Source organism: Colius striatus, chromosome 1 (assembly GCF_028858725.1).
Source record: "Colius striatus isolate bColStr4 chromosome 1, bColStr4.1.hap1, whole genome shotgun sequence".
In the NCBI taxonomy this organism is placed as follows: Eukaryota; Metazoa; Chordata; class Aves; order Coliiformes; family Coliidae; genus Colius; species Colius striatus.
The window spans coordinates 59,364,622-59,388,256 of NC_084759.1; the positions used below are offsets into that span (position 1 = coordinate 59,364,622).

The 23,635-nt window shown below is 42.9% G+C and overlaps 2 protein-coding genes across 4 annotated transcripts in view; one reads left to right on the top strand and one right to left on the bottom strand.

The window, feature by feature from the left end:
* Window positions 1-11,277, bottom strand: part of COL4A1 (collagen type IV alpha 1 chain) — a 125,601-nt gene extending 114,324 nt beyond the window's left edge. The window contains exon 1 of the mRNA XM_061996616.1: window positions 10,927-11,277. Coding sequence (XP_061852600.1) covers window positions 10,927-10,989 — 63 coding nt within the window. The 5' untranslated portion in view covers window positions 10,990-11,277. The remainder of the gene's footprint in view (window positions 1-10,926) is intronic.
* COL4A2 (collagen type IV alpha 2 chain) overlaps window positions 11,169-23,635 on the top strand; it is a 147,116-nt gene continuing 134,649 nt past the window's right edge. The window contains exons 1-3 of one of the 3 annotated variants that reach the window (XM_061996583.1): window positions 11,169-11,266; window positions 11,643-11,746; window positions 11,885-11,945. In XM_061996583.1, the coding sequence (XP_061852567.1) occupies window positions 11,703-11,746; window positions 11,885-11,945 (105 nt within the window). In that variant the 5' untranslated portion in view covers window positions 11,169-11,266; window positions 11,643-11,702. Of the gene's footprint in view, window positions 11,267-11,299; window positions 11,385-11,642; window positions 11,747-11,884; window positions 11,946-23,635 lie in introns of those variants that run through there. The other 2 variants (XM_061996593.1, XM_061996601.1) reach the window with 2 other exon arrangements.

Here is a 23,635-nt window from a genome sequence, read left to right on the forward strand (position 1 = left end):
GTCTGACTTTGAAGTATTAGCACGAAAACTCAGGCAAATGGCTAATTCTTATAAATTACCTCACTTGCTACTGGGGTATCAGATTAATAATTAGCATCTAGGGAAACACACAGATTGCTGCCCACCACTAGCAACAATGATGAGACTGGTTAATTATGAAAGTAAATCATACTTCTGCCTTCTGTGTGATTCCAATTTTAAAAATGCTTTTGTGGCAGCTTCCATCTAATACTATAAATCTAAGCAAAGAAATTCTGCACTTCACACATTCTACTGCAGCAAACAACAATGACAAGAAACAGATCACTTTACATGAAATATTACAAATTCAACCTTAACTAGCAGTGGTGTACCCAAGCTTTATGTTTTACTGAACAGTTCCAGAAATCCACTCATTGTCTTCAGGTACAGAAAAACTCATCTAAAAGGCTCACATTTTAAGCACATAACAACATGCAATTATTTTCAGCAACACTAAGAATGATGTAGGTTGGAAAAGACCTTTAAGATCACCGAGTCCAACCATAAACTCAGCAATGCCACATCCACCACTATACCATGTCCCTAAATGTCATATCTACATGTCTTTTAAATACCTTGAGGGACAGTGATTTAGCCACTGCTCTAAGCAGCCTGTTCCAATGCTTGATCCCACAATATGTGCAACTTCACAGAAAACTCCTCCTCTGTCTTCATGAATGATTTGATACGTTTTATATATCTTCGGATTTAGAACTGTAAAATAACATTCTGGACAGCTGAAGCCTGTTTATCAGAAACATAGGGACTTTATCTAAAACAACATAAGACATGACATAATCACATATACACCTTTCCATACCAATCAATTTCATACATTTCCCTTGTACAATATGGCATACACTGTGCCATGTGCAAACCCATTCCATGTAATTGCCCATTATCATTGCAACGATGGCATCCGTCTCAGCGAACACAGGGAGGGGAATGCAGAACTTTCCACATTTTGCTCATGAAATGTTTCAACTTTAATCTATGACAATGAGTAGGGATATACAAAAACAAAGAATTGCTTATAGGCCCTGTGGTACTGAATAACCACCCAGCTGAACTAAGCTTGAGCTCAACAGAAGACAGACTCTCAGTACAGGGCTTGTTTTAGCACTGTATTAAGTTCTGCACGTTGTTCTCTTTTATAAGCTAAAATGATTGCATTTAATTTTAACCTGTATTTAACGGGAGACTATTCATTAAAATAAATAATACAGATATATTGACATTAAATAAATATAAAACATCTTCTTTTGGAATGGAGTCCAGATGTACATGTCTGTCAACATACAGATGTGTCTCATATTGTGTGAGTGACTAAAATTGTGCAGAGAATTGGTAATTTACAAACTCTGGAGCAAAATCATGGTATGTTGGTTTTCATTTCAAGCTGCATAGGGACCATGCAGATGCCAACTCAGGCTTCAACATAGGTTCAGTTAGTCTTGATAATACCCTACATGTGCATTGTGCAACTGAACTTTCTGCAGGCCTGTCAGCATGCAGGAACAGAGTATCCACAGGATTGCACAAACCTTCTCCTTTCACTCCCACATTTCAGAGTCCATTCCAGCACCAACAGCTCACAAAACAATCTTCCTTATTCTTAACTAATGCAATTTTCTGGCTTTGCCTTGTCACCGTCATCTTCTTTGGTCTCCTTGATGCTCTAGTAAAAATCCCTACACACCCTTAGCATCTTCAACTACTGTAAAAATTAATTAAATGAGAGCTGAAGTCTTTAGCAGCTTTTAGGAAATGACTCTGCACGTGACAAGACAGAGGGCACTGAGCTAGAATCACTGCAAGGGTGGCAGTTGCCTGCCTCTATGTCTCAAGGATTACCATTCAAAGCTTTCTTATGCTCATGACATATCCAGCACATTCAAGATGCCAAGCTCTGTCCCAACCAAGCACACTATTCCTGGAAAATGTATCAAAAATCTGCCTTCCTTGTTTATCTGACTAGTGTGAATCAGAGCACATTTTCAAAGACATATCCCCAGCATGACAGATTTGTTTTTCTGCATGACCTGAACTATTATTTTGGCATTCTCAAGGGCATGAGCCGAGACATTATTTAACCCAAAGACTCTAGGCACTGGTACAACATTTGCTATATCACCAAGGTCCATAATGGGAAGTAAGTTTTAAAATAGCAACAGAAAGTCACAGACAGTAAGATTACATTACATAATTAAAGTCACCAGAACCCATGTCTGAGTCTTCCCCCATCTGGGATTTACCAGTAATGATCAGAGGAACAAACCTATTAAGGTTGGGACTGCCAGTAAAGAGGTCCTCACAACTGGTGGCAGGGGCCAGGAGGCAGTTAGCTCCCACAGTTCTCCAGCTATAATCAAAACTAGGTGCAGGGCTCTAGTACTTAGTCCTTTCCCTCTTTCCTGACTTTTTAATAATACTCGTTTTGACAATCTCTTCTAATCTCTGGCTTCTGGGATGTTTCTGGCCCTGGTTTCAACTCCAGCCCCTTGGGATCAGTCATGTAGCCTTGACTCCTCAGAATCACTGTTCCATTTTAAAATAAATAAATAAATGAAAAACATTAAGACATAGACTTCCTAGGATAATTTTAAGCTTTTTAGTTCCTTATCACTTCCATTTATATCTCTTGCTATTCTCCGTTATTCCCTAAATATTTCCACATTCATTGCAAAAATGCAGTTGTTCTTAACAAAGATACAGACCCAGTCAATGGACTGGAGAAAAAAAAAACCCCAAGATGCTTTCAGTAAAAACATTCAATTTTCCAAAGCAAAGCTCTAATAGTACAAGCATTTATGTAGTTTTATTCCTCCTTTCCTTTTCTTGCAAGCTCCTAAAAACACCTGTATTTACAGCTAAAAAATCTTCTGAGTTTTGGACCTGAATGCTGCTTGCACATGAATCTCACCCTTACAGCAGCCAGAATTCATTCTTTCTGCTAGCAGATAACTGACTTACTATTGCCATAAAAGGGACAGAGCTTCAAGCACAATATGAAAATTCCTGGAATGTTTGAGTCTACCCTCACTTAGCTGACTTTTCCCTTAATGTGTGCACCATGAATACAAACTATTAATGTACTAATTTTTCTTCAAACTTTTGTTCTAATTCTTTACAGCCCTGTAAGTCCATACCAGTGTAATTTTTCAACCTTATTTGGGTTTCATTACAATCCTAGGAGTTATTTCAATGCTTTTACATTATCAAATATTTCAACAGAAGTCTTCAACAGACTAGAAAACAAGTATCCTTCCACTAGATACACAATTGCACTAACAAGACCAAAAGACCTACTGTATCCACTCAGCACATAGCTATCCAGTGAAAATGGGCTAATTTGTTTTATCCCTTAGATACAAGTGAAACATTTATCATGAGGGAAAAAAATAAACAAAAAAGAAAAAGAAAAACAAAAATACTTTCTCATTCTGTATCTGTATACTAAACTAAGGACTCCATAAATTATCTAATAAAATGGAACTAGCTAATAAAACCACACATTTTCCCCCAAGTTATTGACTATTAGCATGAAAGATTACATACTTCATAGTGAATTTCCAACATGAGTATCTGTATAAATAATCCTTATGGAAGAAAGGCATCAACTGTATTGATTAATAAGAACACTTTAATCCACTAAACCATTCAGAAACACTAACAGGTGCAGGCTTCAGTGTTAAGACAACATCCTTATGTACATAAGACATATGAGAGGGCACCTTGGCTAGAAATAAGGTTGAGCATCTTGGGTAGGTTGAGCACCTCCCAAGTAGACAGAGAGATTATAAATCCCACTGCAGCTGAGACAAACATGAGCAGAGAAAAGGCTAGACTGTCTTTTAAAGGTGGCAGAGGAGATGCAGTGTTAGTTACTCGAAGTCATTTTCTTCTAGCAAATGCTAGGGAACACCACCACACTTCCATTACCTTTTAAAAATGTTCAACATCTAGAACTGATTTGTGGCTTTCTTTTGTGGCTTTATCTCAATTCAGAGACGAAGCACAAAGTCTGCAAACTCAAGCTTTTCAGCACATCTCTTCTTCTCCCACTTTAACAGTCAGTTAAGAGTTGTCCACTAGGGTGACAAACTTTACTTAAAAACTTATTTCTGCTTCCAAGTTGTAGCATTGGAAATGTTCTTTAGGGTACACATTGTTATCTACAGACCAGAACATGGATAGTTTGTCCCAAACTTAATTTATAAAAGGCAATATTTCTGCTGAATGCAAAAGCTCACTAATTTTTGTATATTAAACTAACTCTTGTATTTATTTTATAACTTTGAGAATTTCTTCCGCCAGTTGCCTCTCAGCCATCCTGAAAACCTTAATCTCAAAATGCTGTCTCTGTCACTTCTACTAACGGATGAAAGCCACAAAAAGATGAAAGAAAATTAATTATTACTTTGCAATTTGTTTACTCTGCACACTTGACAGCACTTTGTGTTTTGTCCTTTACATTGTTCTGTTGAAGATGCACACCCTTCCTCAGTCCCTGCAAGAGGCTGTTTGCCAGCAGCAGTAAAGGTGAAGGCAGCAAGAGCACACACAGAGAGAAAAGGGAGAGGAAAGGAGGGGAACAGAGGATGTTTAGTAGTTCTTCTCTTGGATCTACTTAAAAAAAAAAATTAAACCCCACCTATATAAAATTCCATAACATTAGCTGAATAACTTTGCTGAAAACACAGTTAGTTTCTATTAATTAGGTTGGCACAATGCTTGAACACCTTACAACACTTATTTCAGATCATATGTGAGAACAGCATCTTTTTGAGATGCTACATGAAGGTAACAAAACCCCAAAATCAGAAAAAAAAGTAACTCCCTCTTTTTCTGCTCTGGTTTACTTAATTTCAGATTTGGCTATATGTCTTTTTTAATTATGTTACTGTAGGCAATCCAAGACAAAAAAATAAAAAAAAAAAAAAAGAAGAAGGGGTTTTTTTGCAGGCTGAGAGGTGAGGCTGACTCATCTCCACCCAAGTGGATTCCCAGACTGACAGCTTCTACAGCTCCTGCTGCCTGTGCCCTCGCTGGAACACCTTGCACAGAACTGTGCTTAAGCTATCAAGGACCACAGCTCTCACTGGAATCCACCTTTGATGACTTAGCAAATTTGCCTGTGTTGGAAACGCAATGTAAGCAGACAACAATGTGAGAGTTTTCCTAAGAAATATGCATTTTAGATATCAGATCAATCAAAGTGGTAATAAGTGAATGCAGAGCAGAAGAGAGCAGAGCAAAAGTACAAGGGAGTGGAAGCTAAAGTCTTTTAAACATACACTACTGTACTTTTTTTAAAATTTAGAAAGTTTATCCAAGCTCCTTCTTCTGTAAGGGAGTATCTCAGAGAAAAAGGAAGGTTAGTAATTTTTTCAGTCTTTGAAGCATTTACTGAAACCTGCTTAGATATATACTTATATTTTTCTCAATACTAAACAGGAACTTAAAGCTAAAATAGACATAATTTTTTAATTAAATCTTTGATCATGCTTTTTCTGTTTGCATCTGTCAGAGAAACAACACACAGTGGGGCTTTTAAAACTATTTCCTACTTGTATTCTTTATGAAAAACATATTTTTCCTTTTCTTTATTGCAATTCAGATTAGAGCAGCTAATGATAGGAATTGAAATATTGAAATGATTCCATTTATTCTGTATTTTACTTCAGCATTGTCCAAGATACTGCTATATAAAGACTCTCAGAGGGCTAATGCTACATACTTTTCTGATATATTGAATCACCAAGAATAATTCCAACCACTCACAAACCAGAAAATCAAAAATTTATCTTCCCACAAGCATCATAAAAGTGCAGCAGTACTTCACACCTTCAGCTACTCACTAAAGGCAAGGGTTGCTATTACAGTCAGGTCATAGCCCATGCCCAAAACCTTCCCTTTGACCAAATTTTGCAAGGTGTTAAGGGCCACTCTGATGGGAAAGTCAAGGGAAATTGTGGGAAGGGAGCAGTATGTAACTTTTAAACACTGATGAAGTAAGTCAATTTATTCTCATGTTGAGGTTGTTGAATCTTCCTTTGTTTAGTCTAGTTCTATAAAAAGAACAATATTCATAAACCTATCCCTAGAGATGGCTTCTGACATTGTTAAACAATAACTGCCTGCAGCAGCTATCCCACATTTGTCTAAGTGATCAAGGCAACTGACAATATATACATCCCATATAGCCTCAGGCATTATATAACCTAATTATATCCCAGGATTATATACACTAAGCCCATGAGCTGCAATGAAACACTGCAGTAGTCCTGCAGGATTTTGATGCACACAAAACGCTCAGAAGTGAGAACTGTGCTGCTTAGGATGACAGTCCAGGAATGCATTTGCATGTGCTGACACTCAACAGCTGGCTCCAGGAACTAAGAGATGAGTCAGGACCAGCTGCTCAGCGAGGCTCAGGGACTGCGTTCTCCAACACAGCCAGCAGCAAACAGGTATGTGTTCCCAAAACAGCCTGCCCTTGTCTCCTGACTCCAGCACCCTGTGCTGTGATGCTGTAGAAAAGGTGGCCAGAAAGAGAGGCAAAGAAGGCAAGAAGCACAACAGGGACAAAGACTTTCTCCTGAAAATATGTGGACACTTCAGGGTGCAAGGGGACAAACTCAGTGACCCTTTGCTCCCAGATGTGTCCCTGCATTTTCATATACATATATATATAGACTAAATTATTCTCCACTGCTGGGGTTGAACCCATGATTGCCATTTCTCTAGCAAGTGCTCCTCACCTTGGTGTGGAAGGCCACCTTCTTACCTGCACTCTCATGGCCCTTTGTGGCACACCCTTGGCTGCTCCAGGTCTCATACTCCTCCCTGCCATGCCACCTTGCACCCTCCTGCAACCTACCATAGCTTGGCAGGGGAAACTGCACCCCACTTCCCATTTCACTGTGAAGACTTCTAGCCTGAGACATGCTTAATGTATTGGAAGTTCTTTGAGTCTCTCTTTCTAGCCACATTTTCTGAATTCAAGTGAACATATCTCCATCCTGAACTTAAATCTGTCAGGGTTTGATAGACATGCTCTTGGTATTGATGACATGCAGGGACGGGGATATCAAAGGGCCTTAGGGGATAGGTCTCTCAACATCAAAGACAGTAGCAGACCTATATACAAATGACTGCAGAAGGCAGATGCCCAACCCAGACTTATTTCACCAGTAAATGCATACCCAAGTAAAGTGCTGATCGTCGTTCAGAGTCAGTCATGTGACTTCTTTTCAGCCACACACCAAAAGCCCAAGTCATTTCTTTTATCTGCTTTCTGTTCATCTGTCTTGTAATTCTTCATCTCAATAAATCATTTTATTTACAAAAAAAAAAAAAAAAAAAAAAAGAAAAAATAACATAAAAATTGTTCAGACTAGTTGGAAGCAATTTATTTTTTCGCTTTTGGCAGTGTCAGACTGCAGCCCCAAATACGATTTAAAGATGGGAGGTGTGATGCAAGGAAAGTGTGAGGGTGATACAGCAATGCTGCCTCTGCCCAGTCATGGATGGGACATCTCTTCCTAGATGAGGCTCACCCAGGGTCAGGAACCTCCTGAACTCCCACCAGTGTGCTCCCAGCTGCCACCACAAGCTCAGCCCAAACAGCACTGGTGGAATCAGCATTGGCCTTGTGGAAAAAAATACGCATGTTTTTATCATTGTTTTGGCCCGCCTTCTCTTCATAGCTGGACAGAGCTTGCTCTCAGCTCTGGTCTGACTCTCAGTTTGCCAACACTAAAAGTAGAAAGGCAGATGGGTTGGGAAACCAGAGAGCCCATCACTAAGCAGCAGTGGATAGAGCGGCTCCTCCGTCCCCCACACAGCGAGCCCACTTGAGTGGAAGGCAATATGCCACAGGGCTCAAGTGCAAACAAAAGATCTTGCAACAAACTCTGGGACCAGAGGGCTGCAACGGCATGGATGAGGGATTTCCATGGCACTGTCATCTCTCAAGCAAGCAGGACTAATGTTAGCAAAAAGACTTTCTTCAAAGGAAATGGCAGCCTGAAGAGTGTCAGAAATGAGAGTCCCTGCAGAAATCCATCAAAACAAGCTTCTCCTGTAACTATCTTGTGGGAGCAGTCTCTGTTTGACCTGGAAATATCTTAATCTACTGCCTTGTCTTCCACTCTGCTCTCCTTATAATTTGAAAATCAACCTTCTGAGATGAACCCATAAGAGTATAAAAGCCTAGATTAGCCATAATTAATATTTTAATTGTAATTGGTCAATGTAAAAAACAGTGAGCTTCCAAGTGCCACATCTGGATGTATTTTAAAGTGCTACATTACAATCACTGGGAGCTGCAAGAAGAGCTCCCTCTTCTGTACTGAGGCATATGATCCTGAGAGTAGCTGGCTCAAGGCTCGCTTTGCTACCTCAAATGCCTGTCTCAGACTAGTCCTTCCAAATCTCCTTGTATGTATCTAGTTATGTCAGCAAAAAAACCAGTTTTTAACTCTGTCAGTCCTGTTACACTGCTGAATGACCACCACCAACATTATGCAAACTGCTTCTGCTATGTTTGTATTCACAGGCACAGTCTTGTGTCTCAATTAGTTGCTCCTGCACAACCATGATACATGGAGAAACCTTTTTTCCAGTGAAGGTGATTGAGCACTGGCACAGGTTGTCCACCAGGGCTGAGGAGTCTCCATCCTTGCAGATATGCAAAACCCACCTGTAGCTAGCCCTGCTCTGAGCAGGAGGCTGGACTAGATGACTTCCAAGGTGCCCTGAAGCCTCAGTGATTCTGTGATGAAGGCCACAGAGCAACATAACTGAGTCTAGGGAAGAAAATAACCCGTATTATTTTTTTTTCAGGAGAAAACCAGTTTCTCCATTCAACCTCTCACAGCACTGCACACAACTTTGCCTACCACACAGGCCTCTGTTCACACAACTACTCTTTACATGTAAGCAATGGAATGTGCTGGTCTGAGGACAGTGTGAACATTGGGCCAGCTCTGCCAGGTCTCCAAAAGCAGAAGTAAAAATCCTGCCCTGTACAGTGGATCATACCACCACATTTACACGGAGACACCAGTCTGGCTCAAGGACCTCCAAAGAGAAGCGGCTTGACTGCCCTTCTACACTTGGTATGCTGCAAGCCAACAGCAGTCTCCATCATCTTTTCAAGTAGTTGCCAGTGACAGGCAACAGCGTGGAGCTGAGGACAATTCCAGCAGACCTGAATTGACTGAAAGGCCACCCACGTACAGCTGAAAGTTTATCTAAGGCAACAAAACTGGAAGGAGCTCAACTTCCACAGTATACATGTGTTTCCCAATGGTGCTGATGAGGAAGTAAATCTGCAGTCAGCATAGCATAGACAATGTAGACACAATGGGGATAACTGAATAATAGAATTGACAGCTCCAGATTACCTTGAAAGGAATCTTGTTTTAAAGAAACAGTTTATCCAGCATATACAGGACACTTTAGAATTGCTGCAGAGGGACTGAAATTATACAACTGATATTCAAAGTTTTACTAAGCATTTCTTTGTTACACAGTTTTCTGTCTTTGACAGTCATGACTTCACTTCACAGCACAAGACAGGAACATATCTCACAGACAGATATTTATACCTCTAGGAATACCAAATTCAGAATGCAAATGTGAATAATTTACTTCATAATATTTTAATGAATTAAAATTAATTATATCCCGAAAGGAATATAAGTTTAATCAGCTTAATGCCAAGTGATGGGTGAATCACCTTAGAGATGCACAAGCGAGTGATTTACTACAGTCACAGTAAGACTGATATTATCAGCCCAGGAGCATCAGATAACACAACAGAAGTGCAGTGCATTTTTTGCTTTAGCTGATTCAAAGGCATACATACTACTCCCAGATTCACAGACATATCATAACTCATTATAGAACCTAATTTCAACTGAAGCTGCAGAAAAAGTTTAAAATAACCCTTTCCACTACTTCCTCTATTGATTAAAATGTTCATACAAGATCTTACATTCATAGCATGAAGCACAACAAAAATCCATCTTGCCCACAGCTGCTGAAGAGTTTTTGGCACCCCTGAATTTCACTACTGCAGCATCAACTTAAACAAATACAAGAAAGCAAGAAGACATGAAAAGGTGATCTATTTCAAATTATGCCAACCACCCTTTACTTAGAGGTACAGAAGGAACACCACAAATACTTCAGGAGCGCCAGGAAAGAGAGTCCTTTAACTTAAGGACAGTGGATAGCTAATATCTCCGTGATAAAATTAGCTCCCTGAGCAAAACTTTCAGACTACTTGCATACTTTCGATTTTAAATGTCTGTGGCTCAATCTGGCTCCATCGGGAAAGGTGCCAAAACTTGACTTTAACCGTTAACATCAGCCCTCCTGCCTACTGCCCATCGCGGGGGACTAAGGCAGTGAGCACAGCAACTTGAGGCCAGGAAATCAACCACTTATTTTTTCCCCCCTTTTTCTTTCTCCTTATGAAAGTTCACTTTTTTTCTTTTTTCTTTTGTATCGTGGAAACGCAACTTGCTACTTTTCATTCCCGGGTGGGTGCGTGCTTTATATTCCCTCCCCAGCCAGCGGCGCTCCGTGCCGAGCCGTGCGACAGTCCGCACCCCGCCGCCAGCCCGCGGAGAGGTCGGCGCCCCACTCGCGGCGAGCGGGCGCAGCCCCGCGGCAGCGGCATGGGCACCCGGGCATCCCCGGCCAAGCCCACCTGGCCGCTCCAGGAGGTGGAGGCCCCGCGCAAGGGAGGCGAGAGACAGAGAGGGGGGCTAGCGGGGGCTCACCACGCTGCCCCACGCGGGTGTCTGGTCCCGTTCCCACGACTCCCCGGGAGAGGGTCGTGTCGTCCCTGTCCCCTGTCACCCCCGCCGCCCTCCCCCGCGTACTCACCGCGGCAGACACGGCGCTGAGCTCGGCGCTCAGCAGCAGCCCGAAGCCCAGCCAGAGCCGCATGCTGCCGCGCACCGCACCGCGCCGTCGGTCCGTGTGCGGCGGGGCGCCGGCGGCTCAATGTGAGGCTCTGCGGGGCCGGCCCCACATGCGTGCCTCTGCCCTCCGTGCCGGCCGCGGCGCCTGCAATGCCTCGGGGGCGAGGGACTCGCCGCGCCGTAACCGATGGGCGGCGGCAGCCCCTCTCCTCCCCCCGGGCGGGGACCCTGGGAGGGCGCAACCTCGCCCGCGCCCGCTCCCCGCTGGCCGCAGTTCCTCCTCCTCCTCCTCGCTGCCGCGGGTGGGTGGCGGGCCGGCGGCGGGGAGCGGGGGGGCGGGCGGAGGGGGGAAGGCGCGCCGCTTCCTCGCCCCACACCGCCGCTGCCGCCTGGGAGGGCACGGCAGCGCGGTGCGCAACGGTGCGGAGCGGGCGCGGGGGGCGGAGCGGGCCGTGGGTGCTGACTCTGAGCGGCCCGTCGGGGCCCGCACCCCCGCGGGTGGCTGCGCGCCGGCGGGACGCCGCTCTCTGCGCGATACCCCACCCCCCGCCCCTTCTCCCCGGGATCGGATCGGCCCGGTCGGCGGGGCCGCTCCTTGCCCCGGCAGCGGCGTCGCCGAGCCCGGAGACCTGCCTCGGGGGAGCCGGAGTTACAGGAGGGTTCTTCTCTGCCTTGCAGGGGCGGCCGGCCGGCGGGAGGAAGCCCTGAGGCGAGCCCGCGGGCCGGGACGGAACGAAAATGGACATCTCGCAGCTTCCCCGTGCGCGTAGTTTTATTTGTCAGTAAGTGATTCCGCTCGGCAGCCTTTTGGAAAGAGCTCTTTTAAAGTCGTATGGTCACCTTTTCATTGCAGAGCATTATCACGTGCTTGTTTTGTGCCAGCTTAAAACAATATCGTGCTTATTCACCTTTCCCTGCAGGGACCTGGGGCTTCTGCTGATCCTGTTGGAAGTCCTGCTGTCAGCCGTCAAAGTGGATGCTGTAAGTAACACATCGTATGACTTTTACTGAGGAATGAGAGGAGGAAAAAGCAGTTTCCTTGGTTCCGGAAAGTGAGGAACTGCGTTTTCCTTTGCCAGATGGCTTATCTATCATTCCATTAAACGAAACAACCAACAAATTGTGTCTGCAAGCCCTACAGATTACAACTTTCAGCAAAATGATGGTTAGCGGAGAAGCACAAAGCTTCGGCATCAGGTTATTTGAAGTATTCCACTGTTAACTTTTGCACAAGTTGGGTAATTTCTTAAAGCAATTGCAAAGCAAGACTTGCAACTTCTTAGTTCTTTATAAGCACCAAAAATGCGATGCTTATAGATACAAGACAGTACTTTGAAGAACTTAACCTGCAGATGGTGTGTTTTCAGTTAAGTACAGACCTCATCAAAGGACTGAGAAGTTGAACCTGTGTCTCAGTTTTTAGAAATCAGAGACATGCTTATAAATAAATTGTTATTTAAATTGTTGAATCCAAAAATAGGTAAGCTAAGTGCTATACAGGTGGTTGTGACCGTCCTCTTGAGGTGTTGGTACAGACAGAAGTTATTCAATTCTTGCATCATTGTCCCAAGGATGTGCAAGAAGTATGTTTAAAGAAAGAATGCATATGAGGCTGGAACATTTTCCTGTTACAAAGCTTGATGGATTTAAAGATTGTTGTTAGCACAGGTAGGCTTTGGATCAGACCTGAGTACAGCAGACTGAAAGGTTGCTAAGACTTGTCTTGTGGCTGCATTTGTCAGCCACCAAATGTGGGCAGGGCTCTGCGGTCATGCGCACAAGGGACCTAGGTTACATTTTTTCAAAAGAGATCCTGCTGATATTTTAATCCTACTGTCTTCAACTTTCACTCCTTTTTTTATGACTTTGTACTCCTTATAGATATCTGATGTGGTTATGTCTTTGTGGTGAGATGGCGTAATATATTAAGGAATGGGAAATACCAGGGCTTTTGCAGCAGGGGTTGTGACACATGATGATTCTGTACTCCAGCTGCAGTTGGCACTTAGAGCTGACCCATTGGTCTGTGTGGCTGGTTGGCCCCTTCGTATCATGGCTGAGAGAGAGGTGGCTGGCTAGGGACCCACAACCCCATGGGAAGTGACACAAGTGAGGACCTGGAGTGTCACACGCTCCTTTTCATTGCCATGTTTTGATAGAAATATCATTCTGCTGAGTAGAGCCAAATGGGTGATAACGTGACCGCGTGCTATTGAAACCAGAGCAGGCTAGTGATAACACAAGTGTTTTAGGCCTAGTAATGGAATCACTGGGATCAGTTGACACTAAAAAGCAGCGTTTGTGGTATGACTCTCCTTTTTGTCAAGCTGTGCTGTAGCATGCATAGCGTGATACATGAACTTTAGCTGTAGCATGAGATAACTCATTCTCCCTCATGTTCTTGCTTGTAGGCTGTGACGGTAGCATAGAGGTATACTGAAGTGGTGTTTGAACTGTTTTTGTTAGTGGATGCAGCCTGGTCCCAGCTGCTTGAATCTCCATATGCTGGCTTTCCTAGAGTACCTTGGAAGAGTGGATCGGCTTGCATGGAGGTCTAATTTCCCTCGTTTAACGGTTCCTAAGGTGGTGGCTACATAGAAGATTAAACACACCACTGAATGCGAGTGAGGAAGTTTGGTCATGTTTCCACAAATTAGAACTGCATTGCCAACAAAGTATTTATCCCGTTTTCCACCTATATGCCACTCCCTTCCTTTGGCCAACACAAGTCTTTCTGTAGTTGTGTGGTGAACTGGATTGGAAAATTGTTTAAACTAATCAGTACCCCAAAAGAGAAGAAGGATGAGAACTAACTTTAGCCTGGATCAGATCACCACTTGTATTCATAGAAACTTGGGCTGGCACGGGACTAGGAGCAGGCAGCTGGGGGTGGGAGGAGGAGTGGGCTTGCTCCTTCCGGTGACAACTTTGGTCGAGTGTATTTGCAAAGTGACAAAAGTAGGTGTGTAGGAAGCAGCAGCAGCACCTGAGTAATTGTAGGTGGGTTGCTGGCAGTCATATTCTTTAGATTGTAATCCTGTTTGTCATACTGAATCTTCTGGTTGTTAGGCAGATGAATGTGCTAACATTATGAAGTGTTTTATTAGCTTGGATTAAAAAAAAACTGCTACGAGTTACTGAAGTCTGTGGGACCAGATCTTAAAAGTCATGGTTCTGCCTGTAATGAGACAAGCACAGCTGCAGAGTTTGACAGCCACATATATATGTGAATGAGTTACAGCTGCTGGAGATAAATGTTGAATGAGTGAAATTGCACATAGGAAGAAACTGGAATGAGATGAAGGAGAAAGCCAGGAAGGAGGGAGAGAAAAAGGGGGGAACTCAGAGCATTTGATGGGATGTCTTGCCTGGCAGGCTGCTGCTAGCTGTTGGGGAGACAGACGGATGTTTCTCAGCAGAGAAAGAAATAAGAGGAAGAAAATCGAGGAGGATGTTTAGGATATCTGAGGACTGAGGAAGAAGAAATGGTGTCTCTGGCAAGAGGAGAGGATACCGGTTGCAGTCTTGAAGAGAAATAAGGAAGAGGAGTCCCTGAATGGAAACACTAGGAGAGACAGCCAAATGGAGTGGCTCAGGCTCCAGTTATCTTTAGCACTCTCTGGCATACACTGGCTGGTGATGTTAAAGGTCTCAAATAGCTGTGGAACTACTCTAAATTGTAGATTTAAGGACTCATGTGGCTTAAATACAATTAAGTCATGTTAACTACCCAAAGTTTATCCAAGTTTGCAGATTTCTTCTTCTTCTTTCTGTCCCTACAAATCTATTTTATCCAAAAGATTACACTTGGATTTTTTTTTTTCCTTTGAGAAAATACATCTTCTGCTAATGCTCATTTTTAAAATGTTCTTTTTCCCATAGCACACTTCTTCCTAAGTAGTTTTGTAACATTTGATTATCTATTGATGCTCCCTTAGTATAATTTTTTAACCGTTTCTAATGAAAATCTCTTTTTTTTGTTGTTTTTCAAGCTATATTCTGGTGGGAGCAATGGAATCCTAGAAAATAAGGGAATGACTGGCAGATAAAAGAAAGAAACTTGAGAGAGAAGAAGTTAGAATAAAATTTACAAAAATAACTACAAGTAACAAAGTAACAGGTCACAACTGACATTTAAAAAGGAGAACATAAAGCAATAGAGACTTCTATAGAAAGAAAATAGAGTCAAAATAGTGCATGAGATGTAATTTTCTTGACTTCTGTGACATTGTAAGGGGATATATTAGGGGGAATGGCAACAAAGGGGAAGAAGCAACAACCCTTAAGACAAAACCAACAGTACTAAGTACTTTTTTCTGTCAACTTCATAGTGAAATTAGATTGCTGACATGGATGTTTAAGTTACTGCTCTGAGTTAAAATGTGTCAATACTCTGTGGTTATCTCACATCCAGGTTTTCCGAGATGTGTCCTGTTTAATTCCATTGGAAACTTTTGTCTGTTTGAAAGAGGAGGACTTTTTCTGTTAACCCAGGATTTCCAGGCTGAAAGAAACCAGGGTGGAGTAATCACTCAGCCCATCCTGCTGGGCATACCTACTGTGAATGCATACACTAGGATCCATGCACAAAATGCAATAGTGCATGCGTACTGTCCAGGTGATCTGGGAATGACTCATCAATCTGATGTGTCAATTTCTTCTGTCACATTACTTAGTGCAAGCAAAGTGAATCCATCTCTTCCTGCAAGTACCAGATTCCTTACCTGTGGACTACTTCAGAATTAGTTCTGCTCAGGAGATCACCCAAAAAGAAAAATCACAGACCTATTTTAGAACTACTTCATTTAAGGCATTTCCACACTGGCAGACATGTCTTATGTGTGTCTGTTTGAATAAGTGTACAGTTTGGCTCATCTAAGAAAGTGTGTCTCTTACAGTGTTCTGTAAGAAAATCAGACAGAATAATGATGCTTTCAATAAAAAATAGCATTTTGGGGACCCTGCCAGCATATCTGATAGCTTTATTCAAAATTTCTTTGAGCCCCGAAATAGTTACAGAGTAGTTCAGAGAGGACTTTTGTGAGGAAAAACTGTGGGATCTGGGACTGTTTAGCCTGGACGAGAGGAGACTGAGAGGGAGCCTCATTAAATCTTAGAAGTATTTAAAAGGTGTATGTCAAGAGGATGGAGCAACGCTTTTTTTCTGTAGTATCCAGGAATAGGAGTAGGGGTAAGGGACAAAAGCTGGAACACAAAAAGTTCCACTTAAGGAAAAACTTCTTTACTGTAAGGATGAGGTAGCCCTGGCACAGGCTGCCCAGGTTGGGTGTGGAGTCTCCTTCTCTGGAGGCTTTCAAAACCCGCCTGGACGTGTTCCTGTGTGACCTGATCTAGGTGGATCTGCTTTGGCAGGGAAGTTGGATTAGATGATCCTTAGATGTCCCTTCCAATCGCTACTGTTCTGTGATTCTGTGGGATTCTGTGATTCTTTCTACATTCATTTATGGAGCTATGAAGAAGCAGCAGCTCTGTTAAAGAACTGGGAGTTAAAGAACTATGAGAAGTCCTGAGTGAAGGAGGTGGCATCCAGGCAACTACGTAAGGCAACCCCCTTTGCTTTCACCAACACAAACAGCCATGCCTTGCTCTGGCACTGGTGTTTCCATGATGAGGGTGACAGTGAGGGAGGCATCATGCTGTAGTTGGGCAGCAAGAGAGCTGCTCAAATGGCATTTTTGGTTTTTATCAGAGGCAGGATTTCACCTGTCAGCATCATATGATGTCAGGCAGACTGCAAGTACTTTGTGCACGCAAATGTAGTCATGGTCCGTAGCTTTTAATTCCTTATTTCTGATTCTTTCTTTCTTTCTCATATACTGTCTGCTCCACTCATCAGTAAGAGTGTCCTTAAATGTCCCTTTCCTTCATTAGTCCTCAAATTCTTTCTTGAAAATCTTTTTTGCTGCCATGCCTATGAAACCAATACTCATTCTGATTTCCTACTGATAAATCATTCTTGCTGAGAAGATTTCAAGAGACATTTCTGCTATGTCTTGTGCATTTAATTAGAGTCTATTATTTGTATACAGTCATATCTTAACACTGATTCAAGCTATTCATTCAAGAGCTAAAGTCAGGCTACACCAAAAGCAAGTTAGCGGTGATGATGAGGAGGTTCTTGTGCATGTTCATTTTCTTTAATCTCTCAGTACAGAGCCACACATAGATTCATAACCAACTTTTTCTTGTGAGTAGATCAGAAGCATGCCTAATGAATGTCTGCAATAATATGTTTGTTAGAGTTATTAAATGGAATATAATACAGTCATGCAGCATTTGGTAGGAGAAGAGACAGAGTTCTGTCAATATCTCATATTTCTCAGAGGTTAAAATGTTGATACTGAGACACAAGAACCTTGACAAGGAAAGCAACCATGTAATAAAATTATCTTGTTATTGTCATCTTACTCTGAAAATGGCTGAAGCAGTTTGAAAAATTCAGCATCGCTTTTCTTTGAACTTTTAAAGTAGCACATCTGGGTTTTATTGTGTAGTTATTGCACCACAGGAAGTCTTTATATATTATAGTACTAAACCTACCATTGTATTTTAAAAATTTAGTGCAAAAAATGATTTATAAGTTCAAACAGATTTGCCTCACCCAAAATGTAAAGCTGCATTGTGGCTTGTTCAGTTATACTATAAGGAAACACATTTGTTGTAAATACAGTGACTCAGAGCACAGTCTGTTTTAGTGAATCTTTTTTTCCTTTTTGAAGAAATTAATTTCTTGTTTGAGACCAGACTATTCATTCTTTGCTTTTGTTTTCCACAGACAAAAATTAGTCAAGGAGTGGAGCATTCTTCATGTTGTATTATACCAATCCAAAGTCTTCTGAGAGTTCAAAGTTAATTTAGTAGCTTACACTTAGGATATCTTTGCTTGCCAAAGTAGGCAGCTTATCTTTTTGAACCCCTTCTCCCTTAGGAAACTAATGCTTTGCACTATTCGCAGTAACTTGTTTGTTTCTAAGGAGTAAAAAGCACAGTGAAATTTGCAGTATTTCCTGATGTTTATCAACAGATATTTTCTTTAATATGGCAGCGGCTAGTTGACAGCAGCAGTTGACTCAGCTCACAGTGAAAGTATGTGATTTTTATCATACCAACATTTCTGAGTATCTAAGGACTGACATTGTTGATTTTCACGTGCCCTTTTTTGTCCATTTATAAACTGAAGGTGCTGGTATGAATCAGGACTGTGCCAAGAGTAGCTTCTTGGTTTCAGACCCTAGAAGTGATGCGCAGCAAGGGAAAGGCTGTCACAGAAATTAATGAACAAGTTTGTGTTTATAGGAGTAATTGCACAAACTTCAGTTGAATCATGTTTTTGCAGCACCTTTCAAGTTATCAGTGTTTCACAAGGCTACTGCCTTTTCTGAACACCTGTGTTTCAGTTTTTGCCTTTGTATTTGTACATCCTTAGAAGAAAGGGAGATGAGGATGTGGTTTCCTCAGTGGCAGTGCAAGGTGCTGCTCCTGGGGGACAGGAGATGGAGGATGGGGAAGGGAGGTGGGCAAGGCCATCACTCTCCTGGGCACATCCTTGCAGCATCCAGCAGGCCCAGAAGTGGTCACTAGGATCAGCCATAGCCTTGGGAAAGGCCATGGGGATGGCCACAGGCCAAGACTAGGTGGGACATAGGCCACAGGTGGAGGTCAGGAGGCCTATGGCCAGGCACAGGCATGGCTGACCTCTGTTGGGTCATGGCCTCTGTTGGGACAAGGGCAAGGCCCTGCTTTTCACAGCCTTTTTCCCACCCAGCTCATTTCACACCCCTCTGCGAGGGCAGGCTGCACAGCTGTGCCAGGAGCCAGCTCTGTACCCGGGTGGCAGGCCCTGGGGCTCCCCTGGGGTAGGAGAGGGCAGTGGGGTCTGAGGCCATTGCTAGCTGTGGAGAGAGCCCGCAGGTCCCAGTGCAGCCCAGCCGGCCAGGGTCAGGCCAGGGAGAGGCTGAGAGGCAGGAAACATGCACTCTTGAATAGCAGACATGCAAGTTTCACTTTCAGTGGAAATTTTAGGGAAATTAGCATGTTTTAGGAGGGCTGGGACAGAATTTCAGAACTCACCAGCACCTTCGTATTAATTGAAAGAGGGGCATTATTTAGCTTTTCTTCTCCTGACAGAGCAGACATTCCTCAGAAAAAGGGTTTTTTGTCAAGAAAAAAATCCTGATTTTCAACATCAATTTAGCAATGAGTTTTATTTTTCTTTTAAACACTCAAGATCAGGAGGACATTTAGATCCTATCAGTTACCAAGGATGTATGCGTACTGGGATATTTCAGGCATCTTATTTCTTCATAAATGATCCCAACCTTTATTTTGAAGTAGCTTTCTGAACTCAGCAAGTAAAGATCATTCCGATAAATAGGGCTTGGCTTATTTTTGGCAGGTCTTAGCTGCAAATCGTGCCCGCACCTCCTCTCACCATTGGTTGATGAAGCCAAGTAATAGATGTTTTATTCCAACTATACTTTTCCTTTATATTTCACAAGGCCTTTACAGGTTCTTTCCTGGTCAGAGTTACCTTCTGACCATATAGCTGTATACAGAAAAGGGATGTCAAGCAAAGTGAAATGTTTTGGTTGCAACACAAACCCTTCCATTTGTCCTGTTCTGCAAATGTTTGGGGATTTTTGTTGTTTTGTTTTAGGGTTGGGTTTTTTCTCTTCTTTTTGTTAGTGTCATTAGAAGATAAGTAACTGCCCCAGGTTCAAGCTTTGTCCTAAGTGCAGCTCTGAGCTCATGAGTGTTTACATCTGATGTAGCTCTTAGAGCTTTCATACCAGCCATCAGTGCCTGGCGCAGAAGGCAGAGCAGCGTGGCTGCACTTCTGCCAGTCCTCAGGAGGCTGCAGCTCCTAGCTCGGCAGGAAGCTGACTGCCTCACTGCATGCCCCGGCCTCCTGCGGAAACTCTGGGTTGAAAACAAACGTGCTCTTCATCAGGAATACAAAAAGAAAAGAAAAAGAAAAAAAGAAGAAAAGCATCTGTACAAATCGTTGATTCGCTGCCTGTACCGCGGGAGACTTCGTTGTCAGGTCCTGCCCACGCGTGCTGTGCCTTGCAGCCACAGGGAACAGAATCATTCCTTAAGGTAGGGGCGGGAAGCTGGGAAAGCTTAGCAGGCTTTCCCCATCCTGCTGTTGTATGCCTTGCTCTCAGCACAGTATTGGCTTCTACCACTCTGCCCGTGCAATCCCCAGGCATGCTGCAAGCAGATGAGGAAAGGCATTTATACATTCAAGCTACAGTCTCGCTGACCCCGGGTAACTGATGTTCAGCCACCTGGTCCGAGTCTCACGGCAGCCCGAACACATGTGTGGAGACCCCAGGGAGCAACTCTGGGAGGAGAGTGGGGCTGCTCGCCAGGGCTGCTGCTGCATGTCCCGGACTGAGCAGCGATGAAGGGAGTGGGCAGAAAGGAATGCCGCTCCCGCGCAGGGCTGGGAATAGCCGCTGGGGCCATGGAGCATGGGAAGCCTGCATATCTCCCTGAGCCGGCAACCAGAGGAACAGTCTGCTGGAAGCAGCCCAAACGTCTCTGCATGACACTTGGAAAACCTTCAGTGACACTGGCTGGAAGAAGGAAGTGAATGGGGAAATTTAAGCATTTCCTTTGCAGTGTGGGGCTGAAGCTGGGTTTTCTTCAGGTGCTTGGCAGGTGCGTCGTAACAGTTAGGTATAAAGGAGAAGGTAAAAAGTTGTCCAGATCTTCTGTCCTCTGTATGTGCCCGCAAGGCAGACAGCACATCTGTTATCTTTTAACTCGCCAAAGCCCGCAGGCTACTTCTCTGGCTGTGTCCCTTACAGTAAACCACAGAGTCCCAGGTGTATTCTCCGCCCTTGTGGTCAATTGGCACAGTCTGTCTGTGTCCATAATGGCAATTTGCCTTGGTAATTAGCCTCCCTAGTTTCCAAAACAGGGTGGCCCCTTAGAGGTTGCCTGTGGTCCTTATCTTATGCTGACTCCTGCCCTACAACCAAAAATGTCTTCTTCTGAAGCAAAGTAAGGGAAAGCTTCATAGCCCAAACAACAGACACGCACAGGACCTTTCTGACAGATGATGAAGGTGCAGGGCCTTATGATGGAGACTGTGACATTAGCTGGCTGTACATCAGGGGCCACTCTCATTTCTCACATGCATCAGTATACTGAATGGTTTTACCTGCGTAGGGATGAATTAGAAGAACTGGAGTCAGGAACAGAAGACATCAGCCTTCTGAATACTTGTGGCTTGCTTTGCAATGGATTGCCATGACACCCACTCAAATAGGAAATTTATGCCAAAGAAAACCAAGACCCTTCCTGATAGGTTTTTTTTAAGCTTTATGTGATGTTTCATGGCATTACCACACCCTCTTTTGTTAATATCTACGTCATGTAAGTAAAATAAAGGACAAAAAGAAACATGTAAATAGATGTAAATGGCAACAAATCACAAACCAAATTGCAAAAGCAGAGATTTCAAAATCTAATTTACTAGAATGCTCTGTGGTGCCTAATTGTACAAAAAAATAGTCCTTCCCAGGGAAAGGACAGTGACTAGAGTATATAGCACTTGGGTACATGCTCATTTTCCTGGTGGCTTATGCTGCGCTTGCCAACTGCACTTTGATCTGTTCTGGCAGAGTATGAACACTGCAGTGGTTCTCCTTCCACTGCCTCCCACTCCTGAGACTTTTTCCATTTACATGGAGTGGTCAGATGAGGGGAATGGCAAAAGTGTGCTCTTTTACTTTCTGATTGTAGAATAAAGTCAAAGGTGGATGAGCAGTAGAAGGTAGAGATTTAACTGTCCTCCTTTAATACGAAGTGAGGTTTATCAGGTGTCAGACATACAATGCTAGCTTCCAGTTTATGATTTCTTTCTAACTTTTCTGTTCCGGTCTTTGCCTATGGTAATAGTTCTGATTTGTTTGGTTTATCACAGCCTTGTTGTGAAGCTCTTAGTATTGCCTTTAAAAAAAAAACAAACCACAAACAAATGAACAATCAAAACAAAAGTGTTCTTCTGTAAGACAGTCTTCTTAGCTTTTGCCCCAGTCTTAGAGAATAAGGAGAGGACTTCTTGGTGACGTCCTTTTTGGTGATTCAGGGAGTAAAGGGATCAGTACCTCATTTTTCGGAGTAAGCAGACTCAATTAGACTCAAAGACAGTGAAATATAGTATTACTTCCACACATCAGACTATCTGTACCTGAATCCCTTCCAAGAAATTATTATTTAAAGTTGTACAGCCAGTGAACTGGGGAACAATCTGGAAAAACACAAAACAAAACAAACCTGCATTTCTCTTTAACACTGATTTCCTTTTATGAATTTATGTCATCAAATTGAGATCCAAGCATCTTATTCCATCCATCCAATGCATGCTCTGGCCAATACTCATGTCAGTTTTTTTCCGTGTAAGAAGGGAAATTTTAAACTCTCCTTGTTGTTACTTGTTCATAAGAATCCTATTTGTGCCTTCAAGGGGATAAGATAGTAGCCATCCTTGATAAGGTATGTTCTATAGTCTGAGATGTTAGAGAACTTCAAGAAAATGTTCCCTGTGCTTTCACAATGCTAATCTCTTGCTTGAGGTTTGTATTGTCCCCTAGGGACACAGTACTACATAAGGTCGCCATTGAATAGATGAGTGATTAGTAAGGTAGCTTGAGGCTGGATCATAAATCACTTTGAAGACTGGGACTGTAGTCTTGAATTTGTCTCAGTAAGGAATCCTGGTGAGCCCTACAGCAGCATGCTTGCATGATCCTGCACTTACAGGTATGCAGAACTTCATGCTTTGAACCAGCTGGTCTGCTGGGGTTTTTTTTGCAAGGAAAAACCAACAGCCATTAGCTGTGACCGAATCACAGGCAGTCAGAAACATCGTACTGGCATGTTGGGAGCTCTTTGTGTATAGAATCCAGTTTCCATGAGGTGGATTCCAGGCTTGTCAGCTGCTTTTTTGGAAGTATACCATCTCAAATTAGGGATGATGTAATTCTTACTACTTCTTCAAGGTATTTCATTTTCATTTAATATTATTTCTATGTTAGTCATGTATCATTCATTTCCATAAAGCCAGTAACATGTGTAAACAAGGAGAGAGGAACTGAAGTAAAGCCATCATTCGTTCTGAATGAGAGGTAGACTGAGATCCGCCCTGGCCACGTACTCATAGCCTCGAGGCTAAGACGACAACACATAACTTCATAGAATAGCATAATTAATTTAAGGAGATTAAAGCTCACCCTTCTCAGGAGATAAAGTGTTATAAAAATGCACATACCAAGTAGTTACACTGCTTACCCTGCAGACATAGTCTGTAGAGATTACAGTGCTGCATGCAGATAACAGGCAACCCCATGGTAAGCCATTAGTCTATGCAGAAATGTCAGCTCCCCAAACCCATTTATGTACTTAACAGAAGAAACAGAATGGTTTTTATTTAAAGAGAGACAGGGACCATCCTAACACTATTCATCTCAAGATCTCCCACTGTTTTCAGCTTTCTGTAAACACAAATTTGTTCTTTGCTTTGAGGAAAGTCCTATTCCTCGGTAGCTGAGAAGCCAGGATTGGGACCATTTTGTTGTCTTTGTGGTCTGATTGCCCTGAAGTTGTTTCAGCTGCTGTTCAATCTCAGAATTTTTACT